The sequence below is a fragment of the Pongo pygmaeus genome, chromosome 6, assembly GCF_028885625.2.
Source record: "Pongo pygmaeus isolate AG05252 chromosome 6, NHGRI_mPonPyg2-v2.0_pri, whole genome shotgun sequence".
Lineage (NCBI taxonomy): Eukaryota > Metazoa > Chordata > Mammalia > Primates > Hominidae > Pongo > Pongo pygmaeus.
In genome coordinates, this window is record NC_072379.2 from 110,641,122 (window position 1) to 110,654,790 (window position 13,669).

A 13,669-nucleotide genomic window follows, 5' to 3' on the forward strand; every position below is an offset into this window, starting at 1 on the left:
GTCCTTATTTACAGCAAATTCTGAGGTCAGTCGTTAGGAGAAACTCAATAAAGGCAGGAAATGGAAATGGGGGAAGAGTTTTGGGCCTGGGCTGGCAGAATAGTTTAACCCTTTATGTCAGATTTCATTGTGGCTGACATGTGGCTTGCTGTGCTGAGAAGTATTCTAAGGTTATATCCAGCCTCAGAGGTACCAAGTATGGTAATTGACTTGTGATGTCTTCCCATCAACAGAGGAACATGAGTCTAACTCTATTCTGGTTAGCTTCCCTCTGGTGACCTTCCTAGCATAATCCCCTCCAGCGCACCCACGGTACAATGCTGACACCAATGCCACACAATTCTGTTCATATCCTTAACCCTCCATGATCATCTCAAAGGCTACACAATGCCTGAGTAATGCCCTATCGATCAAGGCCGAGATACCCTCTTCTCTAGCAGAGCCCCCTCAACCGCCACATCCAAGGCCGCATGCTCAGTTCTCTGAGGATCACTTGTTCTGCATCCCTTTCACATCACCACTCTTTCTAACACAGAAGCCTTCTGGCATCACACTTCCAATTATAGAACCACAGCTTTCTTACTTTTGTATTTTAAAAAAATCTGAAATTCTTCCATGCCCTTCCCCAAAATCTCATTAAGGTTTCATAAGTAAAATTTATTAATGCAGCACCTACTTCAAGCCAGGCACTGCCCCAGCCACCCTGAGGGCTATTTGTTCTTAAAAGATTAGAAAGCTGTCACCTCCTTGACAGTAGGAGCTGTCTTTCAGATACTAAAACAGTTTCTCAATTTTCCTAAATGATGTTTCTCTGTGGGAAACCTAGAAAAAAATTCACACACCCATTATTTAATGTTAGTTGAATTTTTAACTCACAATAAGCACTGTGATTTGTTTTCAAAATGTCCATGTTCCCCCTTGCTACATCTCACCAGGGATTCTGATAGGGTCTGTTTTCCATTCTCCATTCCCTTCTGAAAGAGAACCACCGTACTACAGTGTTAAGTCATCATCTGACACTGGGTCAATATTGCTGATGAAGATCATTTAGCAAATGAAAGAGGGCATATAACCACTGTGATACCTGTCTTACTCGTAGCTCCTTCTATGAGAAGCTGCGCTACCCACTTTCTCTGCTGGGAGTGGTGGTGGCAGACAAGGTAGTCATCTGACCATCTCCCCTTCCTGAGCCACACCTGATTGGACCATGGGTAAGCACCTGACCTAAGGACAAATAACCCAAAGACTGGCCAGCAGCTTATGAGAGGCTGGTATAAAATGCTCAGCCCAAACAGGAATATTAGACATTGGCTGTCAATAAGATTCCTTCCTTGAGAATTTGAACTTGGAAATTCAGACATCAGTCACATGCAGGAGGAAGATAAGATACGTGAAGACAGGTGACCTACATGGCTGCAGAATGAGTGCAGAAATTCTGCAGCCTCAGAAACCTGTAATCTACAAGCCTTTTTCTCCCATAGTCTTGATTGTTCAGCTTCTGTTAGCTTCCTGGCGTCCTGGTTATGTGAAGAGTCTTATTTGTTTCTATTTGGTTTTGTTAATTCCTAAGTACATCTTCCCATGGTTTGAGGTTTCCTAGCCCACAGAGTAGAATCAAGGAAGTGCTTTACAAAGAATAAGGAGAAATGAGGCAAGTAGGGAAGAGAGAGGATGACAGGAGATCACACAGGGAGAGCGTCATGTTTTCTATCAACTCAGTCACTAAACTACTCTGTGACATCAAGAAGAAAGGATTAACTGATTGCCTCCTCCCACATAATATTAGCAGAAAAGTCAAAGAACACCGTGTTGTAGGACTCTATGGGCAACAGAAACATGTACCATTATTTTAGTGCTGTCTGAGGTTCCCAGGCAAGAACAATTCTTTTGCTGGCCCTGTTAGGAAATGAGATTAATGATCTCTTCTTCCTAAGCTTCCCACATCAAGAGGGCTTCTCTTCACTACTCTTCAACAGTTTGATATACAACGTGAGATGGAACACATTCTTAATTTATGTTTATCCAGAGATTTATGTGCTGGCAGCTTATTTTGCAGGACAATTTCATCTAGTTTAATAGGCAAGAGATTATCTTAATTTGCTTTCCATAAGCACTATTCAATAAGAAAACAAATGTATACTTAAAGGAATAAGGTAAATTCATAATCTCTGTACTTTAAGTTATTTTAAAATAAATAGTCAAAGAATTTCAAAGAAACCAGAATCATGGCTCAGAAAATTCATGAAGTTGAAGGTGATCTAAATAAATTATACTGCTCATTTTCATGCATCAATGTTTTACCAACTTACCATAAATTAGCCACAGAACTGCCCAAAGTACAAGCCAGAACTTTCGTAAGTCAAAAACTGAGTCATGATTCAGTCATAATTAATGTTTTTCCTTCCTTCCCCTTTTCATTCTGCCATCATTTTCTTTCATAAAACTGAAGAAGTATCATTTTCTTGCCTGATCTCCATTCCTATGTTATTCTGGATAAGCTAACTTCCTCCAACTTTCTTCCTGTTTACAAACTAGTCCTTTAAATGAGGACCAGCATAATGACTAAGACCCAAAATAATTCAGAGAATCCTCAAAGGTTTTTCAAAACAATAAAGAAATAAATATTAGGCAGCATAGGTTTCGCTCCAAAGGACCCCTCCCACTCCACAATAATGGAGATTCGAGATAATCTCCTGTGAAATTCATTCCCATGGCAGGATAGGAAGTTCCCTGTAAATGGCTGGCAAGTCTAATCTGTTAGGAGGTGCTGTGTGTTTTAAATGTCATCCTGGAGCTGAAAGCGCCCTTGCGCTTTTTCTAGTTCAATTTCCTCCTTCAACAGATGAGAAACTGACATGAAGAGGGTTAAGGAATTTGCTTCAGGTCCTAAGAAAGCAGAGCCCCAGTCCTGTGCTCTTGCTGCCCCTCCACATTTGTACCTGTTTTATTTCTCACAGGAATGAATCTTCTAGAGATAAATGAATTGGGCTCTTCTATTTATTGTCTGTAAAAAGATGAATGGCACATCCTATTCAACAAAATACCGGAAGTCCTCTGAGTGAGATGGAGGTTTAAAAATCTATTAGTAGGTCTGGGTATTCACATTCAGAGTGTGCAACATCTTGGGAAGAATCAAACCTGGCTTCTGACAAAGTGATTTCCTATGGTAATGGGAAGGGGCATTCTGCTTCAAATTGGTTTTTCCACATTCAGTAAGAGGCAAATTTACCCGTGGTTCACTTCCTGTGATTTTCTTCATTTCTGTCTGCTTTCCTTTTTTTTCTGTTGCCCTAAGATCCTCTGAAGGTCCAAATAGCAAATGGGGATTTGGAGAAGGGAAAAGAAGGGAGGATAGGGCCATGTGGGTTATTAAGGAACCATGTCACTGCTTTAAACCTAAACCTCATGCAACCCTAGGATCTCAGTCAAAGGTGGCTTATTCTAATTTCTCACTTCTATGTTAATATTCACATTTAGTACAATATCAGCCTTGGTCAGAGCTGTCAGTGATTAGATTTACCATTTCAGTACATGGCTGGTATTTTAAATTAGTCACTTACGGTTTTGTTTAAAAATAAATCTCGGTCAAGAACAGCTTTTTACTGAGTTCTCTCAAGCAGCTCCTCAAAGTAGCTAATATGTATGTACAGGACTAATCACAGCAATAACAAAAGGCCCCACCAGTGCACTTGTCATAAGACTTTTCACAGAAGCTGTTAACATTAGTGTCTCCCTCCAGATTACACTGGTGACCTATTACCATGATATGGAAAAGATATATTTTAAAAGCAAATCCACATGCCAAACCTAAAGCCTATTTGAGAACAAGATCCATTTTAGCCAGAAGCCACATCTAACTCATTGCCGTGAACATTTCATTTTCCATGAGCATGCCCACACCATCAGGCCACATATGATACTAGACAACAAACGACATTTCAGTGCCTACACCAGCTTGAGAAGAAATGGTTCTCGGCTCCATCAATGACAGTTCGCATTAAGCCTCCAAAAACAGGAAACGTGAAAAAGCCCATAGGATTGCTTCCAGTGACATTACCACGTTCTGGCTCAGGCCTATGTCACTTCCACTGTGTTCACCTACTAGAGGCCGCCCTGTGCTCAGTACTCACTCATTGCCCCAGTCAAGCCGGGCAGTAATGTGGCGCTTCACATCCTTCATCCGGTCGTGGGTGAGGTGGCCCACCAGCACCTGCCTCCTCAGATCCAGGATTTCATTCATGATGTGCCACAGCCGGTGGAAGAGATCGCCTTCATTACGCTAAGAAATACACAAATGTGGAGATTTGGCAGTCAGTACCCATACTGAGTTGTGGGGTAACCAAAAAGGAAAGGGAAGAGGCCCATTCTGGTTACCCACTAGGTGCTTGCCACTCTGGACAGATGTCCATTAATAGACAAACTGTTCGCTCACTGTCCTCAGACACACTCGCTGCCTTCTCTATATGCTTCATCTAAGTTTCACAACACTGCTCTCATGTCCAGAAATGCAACTTTACTTCTCACGTGCTCCTTTTATTTATTTATTTTTTAAACACTACTCAAATGCTATTATCCAAGAAGGCTCGGCTTGACTTCCACCTCCATCAGGAAATCTTCCCTGATCACTTTTGCTCACATTCTTTTCTCCCTTCTTTGTGCCATGGCTGCATGCAACTAAAGCTGATGAAATGGAAGACAATGTTTTCCAATTATATTTCTTGCACATTGGTCTCAATACTTTATTGGATCCCCTGTCAGAAGTTGGGCACAAAATTCATTCATTGATGGATATGCACTGCTATTATCGGGCCAGTATTTAGACTTTTAAAAAGGTAATGCTTTCTTTCTTACTTTTAAAACAATCATGGAGAGTCAAGATAAACTCCTGTGGAATTCATTTAAGCTCTGTGGTTTACTGGAAAGAAGACAAGTTAAAATCCTGGTTTTGTCACTTACTAGTGGTACAGACTTTAAGTATCAATTTTGTCATCTGTACACGGGCAGCACATTCTTTCTGCAAGGCTGTTTTATGGATTAGTGGTAGCAACTGTGCAGATAGCACTACAGCACAGTGGCAGAGAATATCAACTTACTTAGAGCCAAACAACTTCAATCTGAATTTCAGTTTTGCCATTTACTGGCTAAAAAAGCTTTGACAATTCATTAACATTTCTGTGCTTATTTTTTTCACCTGTAAAACAGGTATTATAGTACCTACTTCCCAGGGTTGCTGTGAGGATTAATGAGTTATTAAAACTCTGAGAATGATGCCTGGCCCAGAAAAAATATGTATTAGCTGTTATTAGTACTAGAGTACTGTTATTGCTTTGAGCTTGGTCCAGAATGAGCCCTCTACAAATACTGTTTCTTCCCCAAAACCAAAATATATATCCCTTACCCCAGAGACAATAGAGTAAATCTTATCTAAGTCTTTACCCTTTGTCTTTCTTAACCAGCAGCTATACTTTTACTTTCTACAAAAATTATGAGTGGACTTCATGAGTAGTGATATGAAAGTACTGAGGTTAACATCCATCTAAAGTCTTCTACAGCTGTAAGCTGCCAGAAATATCAAATTCTGGGTGATGGGTAAAGATATTCAGTTATCACGTATTTTTTATTTTAAAAAGTAGTGACGTGTTATCTGCTTTTTCAGTACTTGGTGTCTTGAATTTTTCACGTGATGTGCAGGTCAGACGAATTTGCCAGAGGAACAAAAAGCATTCTCCAGGATGCCATTCCTGATCCTCCTCAATATAAATCATCTTGCTTCTCTCTCAACTCCGAAAGCACTCTATTGAGCCCATTCTTCTATTGCTTCTCACTCTTAACTCATGTTATACACTCCCATAGAAGCCATTACAAGGCCACTGTAACACAATATTCTTGTAATTAACTGCTCAATGTCCATGTCCTCCCCATGGCTGTAAGTGCCCAATCACATGGCTGCCTGCCTGTGTATCCCTAACAGCTGGAGAATGCATGAATGAATAGCTTGATTTACACATGTTAATTTTTGTGGATCTCAAGAGGTAGATTCTGTACAGGCGATACAAACACTTGAGGAAGTCAGTGTAGGAAGGAAAAGTCCACCCAAGTCAATAAAATTATATAATCAAGTTATTAAACAAGTCAAATCTCATGTAGCAAAGAAGAGACACAGCACCTTTTTGAACTAACTGTCACAGGGAGAAAGTCACCTGCCTGCTCTTGGGAAAGGCATTCTGTAGTTGTTTAGTAGGATGGACTTGATTTTCTGTGATGTCATCTCTAGTACTTAAGTTTAAGAGAACACTAAGAAGAAAAGGTTGCAGGATCCCTTATAAAGCTGAAAATCAGTTGGTCAGCTCTCCATTAAGGGAAGAAAACCCAGGTGTGGCAAGAATGCTGACATACTGCAGGCCTGGCCAGCAAACCTACTCTACTAGTGTAAGAAAAAGTTCTACAACTGAACATCTAGTCATAAAATCATGATTCTTTAAATATTGGATAGTTATGAAGGCTATTCAGATATATGAAAAATGCTTTTGATTTAATGTTAAGTGAAAACAGGTAGGGTACAATATTAAACACTTGGAATAAAACAATATCAAGAGATTCTGGAAACATATAAAAAAATAGCATAAGTTAATTGAGAGTATTTTAGTGTTTTAGAAAGCGATGAGCTTTTATTTGCCTTAAAATGAAAACAGTACAGGTTTTGGCAGCAGCAGACTTAGATTTAGATTCGGGCTTCAGCATGAGACCCTAGGTAAATTATCATTGATAAGATTCGAGAATAAAAAGTGCCTGGCACCGGGCAAGGTGGCTCACGCCTGTAATCCCAGCACTTTGGGAGGCCGAGGTGGGCAGATCATGAGGTCAGGAGATCGACATCATCCTGGCTAAAACAGTGAAACCCTGCCTCTACTAAAAATACAAAAAAATTAGCCAAGCATGGTGGTGGGCGCCTGTAGTCCCAGCTACTCGGGAGGCTGAGGCAGGCAAATGGCGTGAACGCAGAAGGCAGAGCTTGCAGTGAGCCAAGATTGCACCACTGCACTCCAGCCTGGGCAACAGAGTGAGACTCTGTCTCAAAAAAAAAAAACAACAACAACAACAACAACAACAAACAAACAAAAGTGCCTGGCAGAGCCCCAGGAAAGAGAGATGTAAAATGTCCAGCTCAGGGCCGGTACAAAAGTACTCAGTAAAAGATGGCTGCTATATTTCTCCTAAACTTTTTGTGGTTACATTACTGATTATTAAGTGGTATTTTTAGAGACCATTATTTAGGTCCTTGGCAACGTTATTTAAAGAGCAACTAGCACTTTTCAAGCATTCACCACGTGCTTTTATGCTAAGCATTGTCATATAAATTGCTAACAATTTATAAAATATTATGGCCCTCATCAAACATCTTCCAGTAGAGAAGCTAGGTGCCTTAAAACTGTTGGAAAAGAGGATGGACAATAATCTAAACACACTTGAGCATGAGGAACTTGAACCAAAACATTTGGCACAAAACATTTACATTAGGAAAAGAGAAACCAAAGGTCTGACATGGCCAAGGTAGCTTCACTCCTAGTGTCAAAAATATAATACCTCTGAGTTAAACTAAATATTTGTTTCTAATGTAACTGACTACCATTCCAGTGTCCAGGGAAACATTTAGATAATTATCTCTTTCCCAATTATTCAGAACACTAGAAGGAGAGGAGTTTACTTACGGAGTTTACAACACATAGATTTTCAAACCAACAAAGTCTGTCCCCAAAATAGACATTTGAAACCTCGAACACAGGTAAAAATAGCTAGATAAGGCAGAATCCAGAGGAAATTCAACTTTGTTCCCCACTAGTAGCTATATAAAAGGAAAAGTGCTTGTGTTCTAGTTCAGCTAATGGACAACACTCACACTGTCATTATTTTTGTAACTCTTATGTCGGGTATTTAGAATGCAGTGGTTTGAGCATTTCAAATAGTTTCTTTTTCCATGTTAGTGCCATGCACAATGTTACTTTAAGTGAAATAATACTTGGATTTTGAATTCTTTCCAACATTAAAAAAAAAGAAAATTTAAAAAGCAGATCTGCATTTCTTTGCACTTCCCTAGCACAGAGCCCTCGAGGTCGGTTATCTTGACTTTGTTATTTACAAAACCTATGCTCTGCCAATTCACCTAAGGTTATCTTGTGGATTTTCATAGTGAGTTCTAAAGCTACTGGCTCCAGGAGGGTTTAATCAGAGAAGTCCAACATCAAAGGGTTTTCACTAGTGACTTTGTAAGATTTTCTTGCCTCAATGAAATATCCTATTGCATTTTAGATGTAACAGACAATAAACACTATCATTCTGCCAGTGTCCCTCACTAATTTGGATTTTTTCTTTGACAGGCTGTTTTAAATCATTTTGTCAGGGTAAGTACACGTTTGTATTTTGAATTCATGCCTTCAAATGATAAGCTGTTCTACAAATTTCTTTAAAAATAAAAGAAGAAATAGCATGTGGTCTTCCCCAATATTTCACCACCCCCAGACTTCCGCAGTTACAGTGGGGTTCAGAGTGACAGCACCATATTCACACCAGAACCCCAGCTCAGCCACTTTCCCATTACTTGATGTAGGGTGAGTACTTCACTCTCTGTACCTCATTTTTCTTATCTATAAGCTGGATGTGATCATCATTATTATTTCTTTGAGTAGTAATAAGGATTAAAGAAGATACTGCATCAAAGAGTATTTACCATGGGATTTGCCACATAAGTTCCCAATGTGGTTACTTATAGTAAGTAAATAACTATATACTATGTATCTGCAAAACACAGATCCTTTTTCCCCTTAAGAAACATTCTTTTCTCTAGTATATTTAGAATATTCTCATTGATACTAGCTAAGAAGTCTGTCATTTACATTATACTTGAATTACTTATAGAATTTGAATTTGATAAAATACCAATGCCACCAAAATTGTCTTGAATTTTATTTTTCCCTGAAAATTAACAATATTCAGGAGGCTCCACAATAGGTCCCTGTAAACCATCCTATTTGGTTAGATGCCAGAAAAATAATCTTTTATATTCCTGTGGTACTGAAAAATAACTTACAAAACCCATGCTCAGTGGACACAGAGATTGCAACAAGACTGTCTTGTTAATATCTATATCCCCAAGGAGTCCTAGAGACTTGCAGAAGGTGCTATATTAGTTAATGCTTACTCATGTTCATGTATTTCTTAAAACAATTCTTTACCCGAAAAATTGTGTCATTAAAAAGCTACTTAACCACATAGAGTTGTTTCCACATGGTTCCCCAGTCTCTTAATGTTGATGTCATTTCTGTGATAACAGAGTCTTCAGTGGGAATAACCATTTCAAATTGTCTGTGAAATTAAAAAAGAAAAAGTATATATGTAAATACCATAGACAACAATTTTGTTTTAAATACTCTAAGAGATAACTAGGAAAGAAAGCTGCCTAGCTATTGTTCGTTCTACAGACAGTAACCAGGATCTGGTTGTAAGTTAATGTGAGGAATGCTACATGGGTTGTGGTAGGACAATACCAGAACGACCAGCCACTTCAAGCAGATCAATTTTGGGCAGTGTGGTGAAGAAGGAACGGCATCAGAAGGGTTGCCCTCCAGTACCAGTTCACAACTTGGCAGCAACTCATTTAACCTGAGGCCAAAAGCCTTCGTCTGTAACATGAGGTCACTGGGCTACATAAACTCTGAGGTGACTTTTGCCTTCCAAGGGCTATGACTATAGGACTCAAAGAGAGTAAAAGGAACACCATTCAATCATCAGGACATGATGGCTATGGGCATCCAAACTAACTCAGTGTTATAAGTAACTAGACACTGAGATACTAATTGAACACTCCCTTGATCTCAGTAACACTTAATTTTTATTATTTGCAAACTAGGACCATGAGGAATGATTAGTATTCTAAGTGATGTTATCATACAGCATAGAACCTAAGGCTTATGACATCATCGATATTTGAATATTCGTTCCAAAATGTTCCTCTTTCTGATTAGAGTAACATAGTCTTCTCATTTCTTCTCTAAAAGTCAGAAACTATCATTGCAAAATATTTATATCAATATCTAGTAGGGTGTGTATGGTGGTCCTGAAGTTGAGAATATGCATGAGCAGATGGGGGAAATAGATTTTTTTTTTTTTTTTTTTTTTTTTGAGACAGAGCGTCGCTCTGTCACCCAGGCTGGAGTGCAGTGGCGCGATCTTGGCTCACTGCAAACTCCGCCTCCCAAGTTCACGCCATTCTCCTGCCTTGGCCTCCCAAGTGGCTGGGACTACAGGCGCCTGCAACCACGCCCGGCTAATTTTTTGCATTTTTAGTAGAGATGGGGTTTCACCGTGTTAGCCAGGATGGTCTCGATATCCTGACCTTGTGATCTGCCTGCCTCAACCTCCCAAAGTGCCGGGATTACCGGTGTGAGCCACCGCGCCCGGCTGAGAAGATTTAATTTGTCCTCTGTATCCTACCTTTGGCATATAATAATCTTCATCTCCAGTTTCTTTTTTCAAATTCTTTCTTTGTGTGTGTGTGTGTGTGTGTGTGTGTGTGTGTGCAGGTGAAAGTGGTTAAGTGACTATTACTACCACTGCTTTCCAAAGAATGCTACTGATATATTGATTGAGACTATTTTCTTTATTTCAGTATATTTTTCTCAAGAAAACATCTAATACGTAGAAAGTAATGACATATTAGACACAGAACCGTGTTGTCTAATGATCAGGGGGAAATTACTTCTTAGCATGAGGCTAATAACTGTTCTGTGATTCCTTTTTCATGTTATGTCCAAAGTATATGTAATTGTCTTTTGTAAAATCTTCTTGTCAGACATATGGAAACTAAAATCTTGCCTTGATTCTTTTCCCAAAAGAGTTTCATCTCCTCATTTCACAGAGCTGCTAAAATACTTGCCCTATGAATATTTTCCTTCTTTCTAGAGCTTAAACACAGCTGAAAATGTAAAACTGGGATTTTAAACTAGAAATAAAAGTAAACAGTAATATATAAACTGTGACAGATACAGAACCTTTTATTAAGTCTGCATATGACATTTTTAAATAGTAGTACATTTATTTTGCTTTTGAAGCAGCTGTTGCAATTTAAATGATGAATATTTGGAGATGGAGATTATAAAATGATCCTATACAAGGTCAAGGAGGAAACACTGAATTTCCAGGAAAACTTGACATCCTACTTAACATTTAAAAAGTGACATGACCTCAGTAGGAATTAAACAATACAGAAGTGGCCTCCCTGTCCGTAAACTATAATTTAATTGACCTCCAACAGTCCTACATTGATCTGAAGACACAAGAAAGAACATACAGGCAATTCGGTCTGTGAGAAGTTGATTGGGGGTTGTCCAAGCAAAATTTAAATTTTTTAAGCATAAAATTGCCATTTTAGGCAAGGTGACTGTTTTCTATTAATTATTCCAAAACCAAAATCAGTGTTCAAATAGTCTGTCATAAGTAGTTACCTCTGAAATTATATTTTGTTCAGTTATTCTAGGATGGACTTTTCCATTATTTCATCCTAGTGGGCCATAAATCCACTTAAAATAAGACAGGTAACACCAAAACCCCAAAGATGTTCCTCTCTGGGAAAGCAATCACCTGACAATACATGCTCTCAAATGTTTTCAGGCCAAAGTTTTTCTTCCAGTAACAGCCCCAGACCTAGGGTCTGAGTCAATTCCAATAATTCTTTTACAGAAACTAATGTTGGGCTTTTCTGTTCTTCTGCTGCACAATGTCCATCATACCTGATGTCAGGTGGAGACCCCATAAGAAAGTCTTAAACTTACACGACCAAATTTTTAGGTACCTTTACCCACATTTAAACTTCCTGGGGCTCATGGAAGGGCATCAGATATACACCAGTTACTAACCAGGATTTAAAAAAAGGAGGTACTTATTTAAAAACCATGCCCTACCCCAACTCACTTCGAGGGATAGACTTTGATTAAGTGGAGAGATGCTTGACATCATCTTTGCTAGCACAGAATTCTCTCTTTTCTCTTCCTTGCTCAGAGCATATGATGCCCTTTGCACTGCAGAGTTGAGGGAGGTCAGGGTTGGGCTTGGGACAAAGGCAGCAAGGAGGACTGGTTGCACAGGCTTGCTCAAACAGACAGACACTTTAAGGAACAAGGGTAGCCCATGGTGTTTTCACATTGCCAAGCCCAGATCACTAGCACAGAAGATCAGAACAAAGAGTAGGCATATGGCTGGAGTGTATTCTGAAGTATCCTCTGGTTTACTGGAGGGGGGCTGAATGGTGTCACATCTATCCCGGTAGGAAAGTTTCGAAAGGACCAACAACTTGACTTGATGCTTCTGGTGGATTATAGCTGCACACTTCTGAAGGACACACATTTCTTAAAAGATCAGTAGTAGTAGTGGTAATTATTAGAATTAGAATTATGCTTTTAATCTATTATTCAATAATTACTATTACTGACTGCTACTATTAACATGCTTAAAGCAGCTCACATATATAAGACATGTAGAGTAATGGTCTCTGAGATTCTTTAAGTTTTACCCACATAGGGAACTCTCAAAGTATTTATATCATAGACTCTTAGCCACTTGCAGAGGCTGTTTCCCTGAACTGAAATTTAATACCATATCTTTATTGAGGCAGAAATTATTTGAATAGCCTCTTTGGAACATTTATCATAAGACTCAAGTTGGAAAATGCCATTACTATGCTTTAAGAATTCAAATAATAAATTGCTATTTATCACTATTTGAGAAAAAATATAATTTCTATGGCTGAATCTGTATTTTGTTGTCATAAGATGAAAATTATGCAGTGTCCTTGTGACACTGACAGCAAATGTTTGTGTCTAAATCCATGGCCCCCTTATAATGAATGATCTGCTTATGCTAACTATTTACACAGGCAAGTTCTTCTGTTTTATCCTGCTACATCTTATTGGAATTATGTTAAAGTGACCGCCACTTCAAATCCTTTTGGAAATAGACTAGAAATTTTTTTAATGTATTAGAAACACTAGGTGATCAATGAGCTCAATCAAACAAAGTATCATATAAATGACATTCTCTAAAATAGAATAATGGCTTTGTGAAGTGGTCACACAAAAATATGTTATTATGCCCATTTAGAGAAAGACACACTACACATCTTAGGATCAGTGGTGAACCTAGGAAATTCCTGGGGTTTGAAATAATATGACAGGATTTAATGGGTCTGACTGACATGCTTCCCTAAGTAGCAAGAAACCAAAAAGAACCAACTCCTTCTGCTCAAGCATAGGCTGATTCCCTGATTTGGGGACACTGAGAGACCTCCAGTCTCCCAGATCCTCTCGTCCAGCACGCAGAGATGGGGTTCTTTAATGTTCTCCACCAACGGTCTTAATGCAATATATCTTTAACAAAGAACACAGACAATGGTATGATCTTCTCCAGTTCATTTTTCAAGACAATTACTATGCCTTTCAAATTCCAAAAGAAGCAAAGGTTCTGTGAAAATCCTCCAACTACTAATAAAACTCATTTCTTACCCTTTGTTCTTTACACAGGCATTTTTCAAGTGAACGTAGCTGGAAGGAAATATACCCTGGAAAAGAAAACATGAAGGTTACGATGCCAGCTGTTAAGGCAGGGTTGGTTTCACAAGTCA

General features: G+C 38.9%; 1 protein-coding gene across 5 annotated transcripts in view; it reads right to left on the reverse strand.

Annotated features, from left to right (window-relative positions):
* Nucleotides 1–13,669, reverse strand: part of DOCK4 (dedicator of cytokinesis 4) — a 485,830-nt gene that overhangs the window by 262,161 nt on the left and 210,000 nt on the right. For all 5 annotated transcript variants that reach the window (XM_054494462.2, XM_063667735.1, XM_063667733.1 and 2 more), the window contains exons 4-6: nt 13,551–13,606; nt 9,264–9,360; nt 4,131–4,279 (exon numbers count right to left, since the gene is read on the reverse strand). In XM_054494462.2, coding sequence (XP_054350437.1) covers nt 4,131–4,279; nt 9,264–9,360; nt 13,551–13,606 — 302 coding nt within the window. The remainder of the gene's footprint in view (nt 1–4,130; nt 4,280–9,263; nt 9,361–13,550; nt 13,607–13,669) is intronic.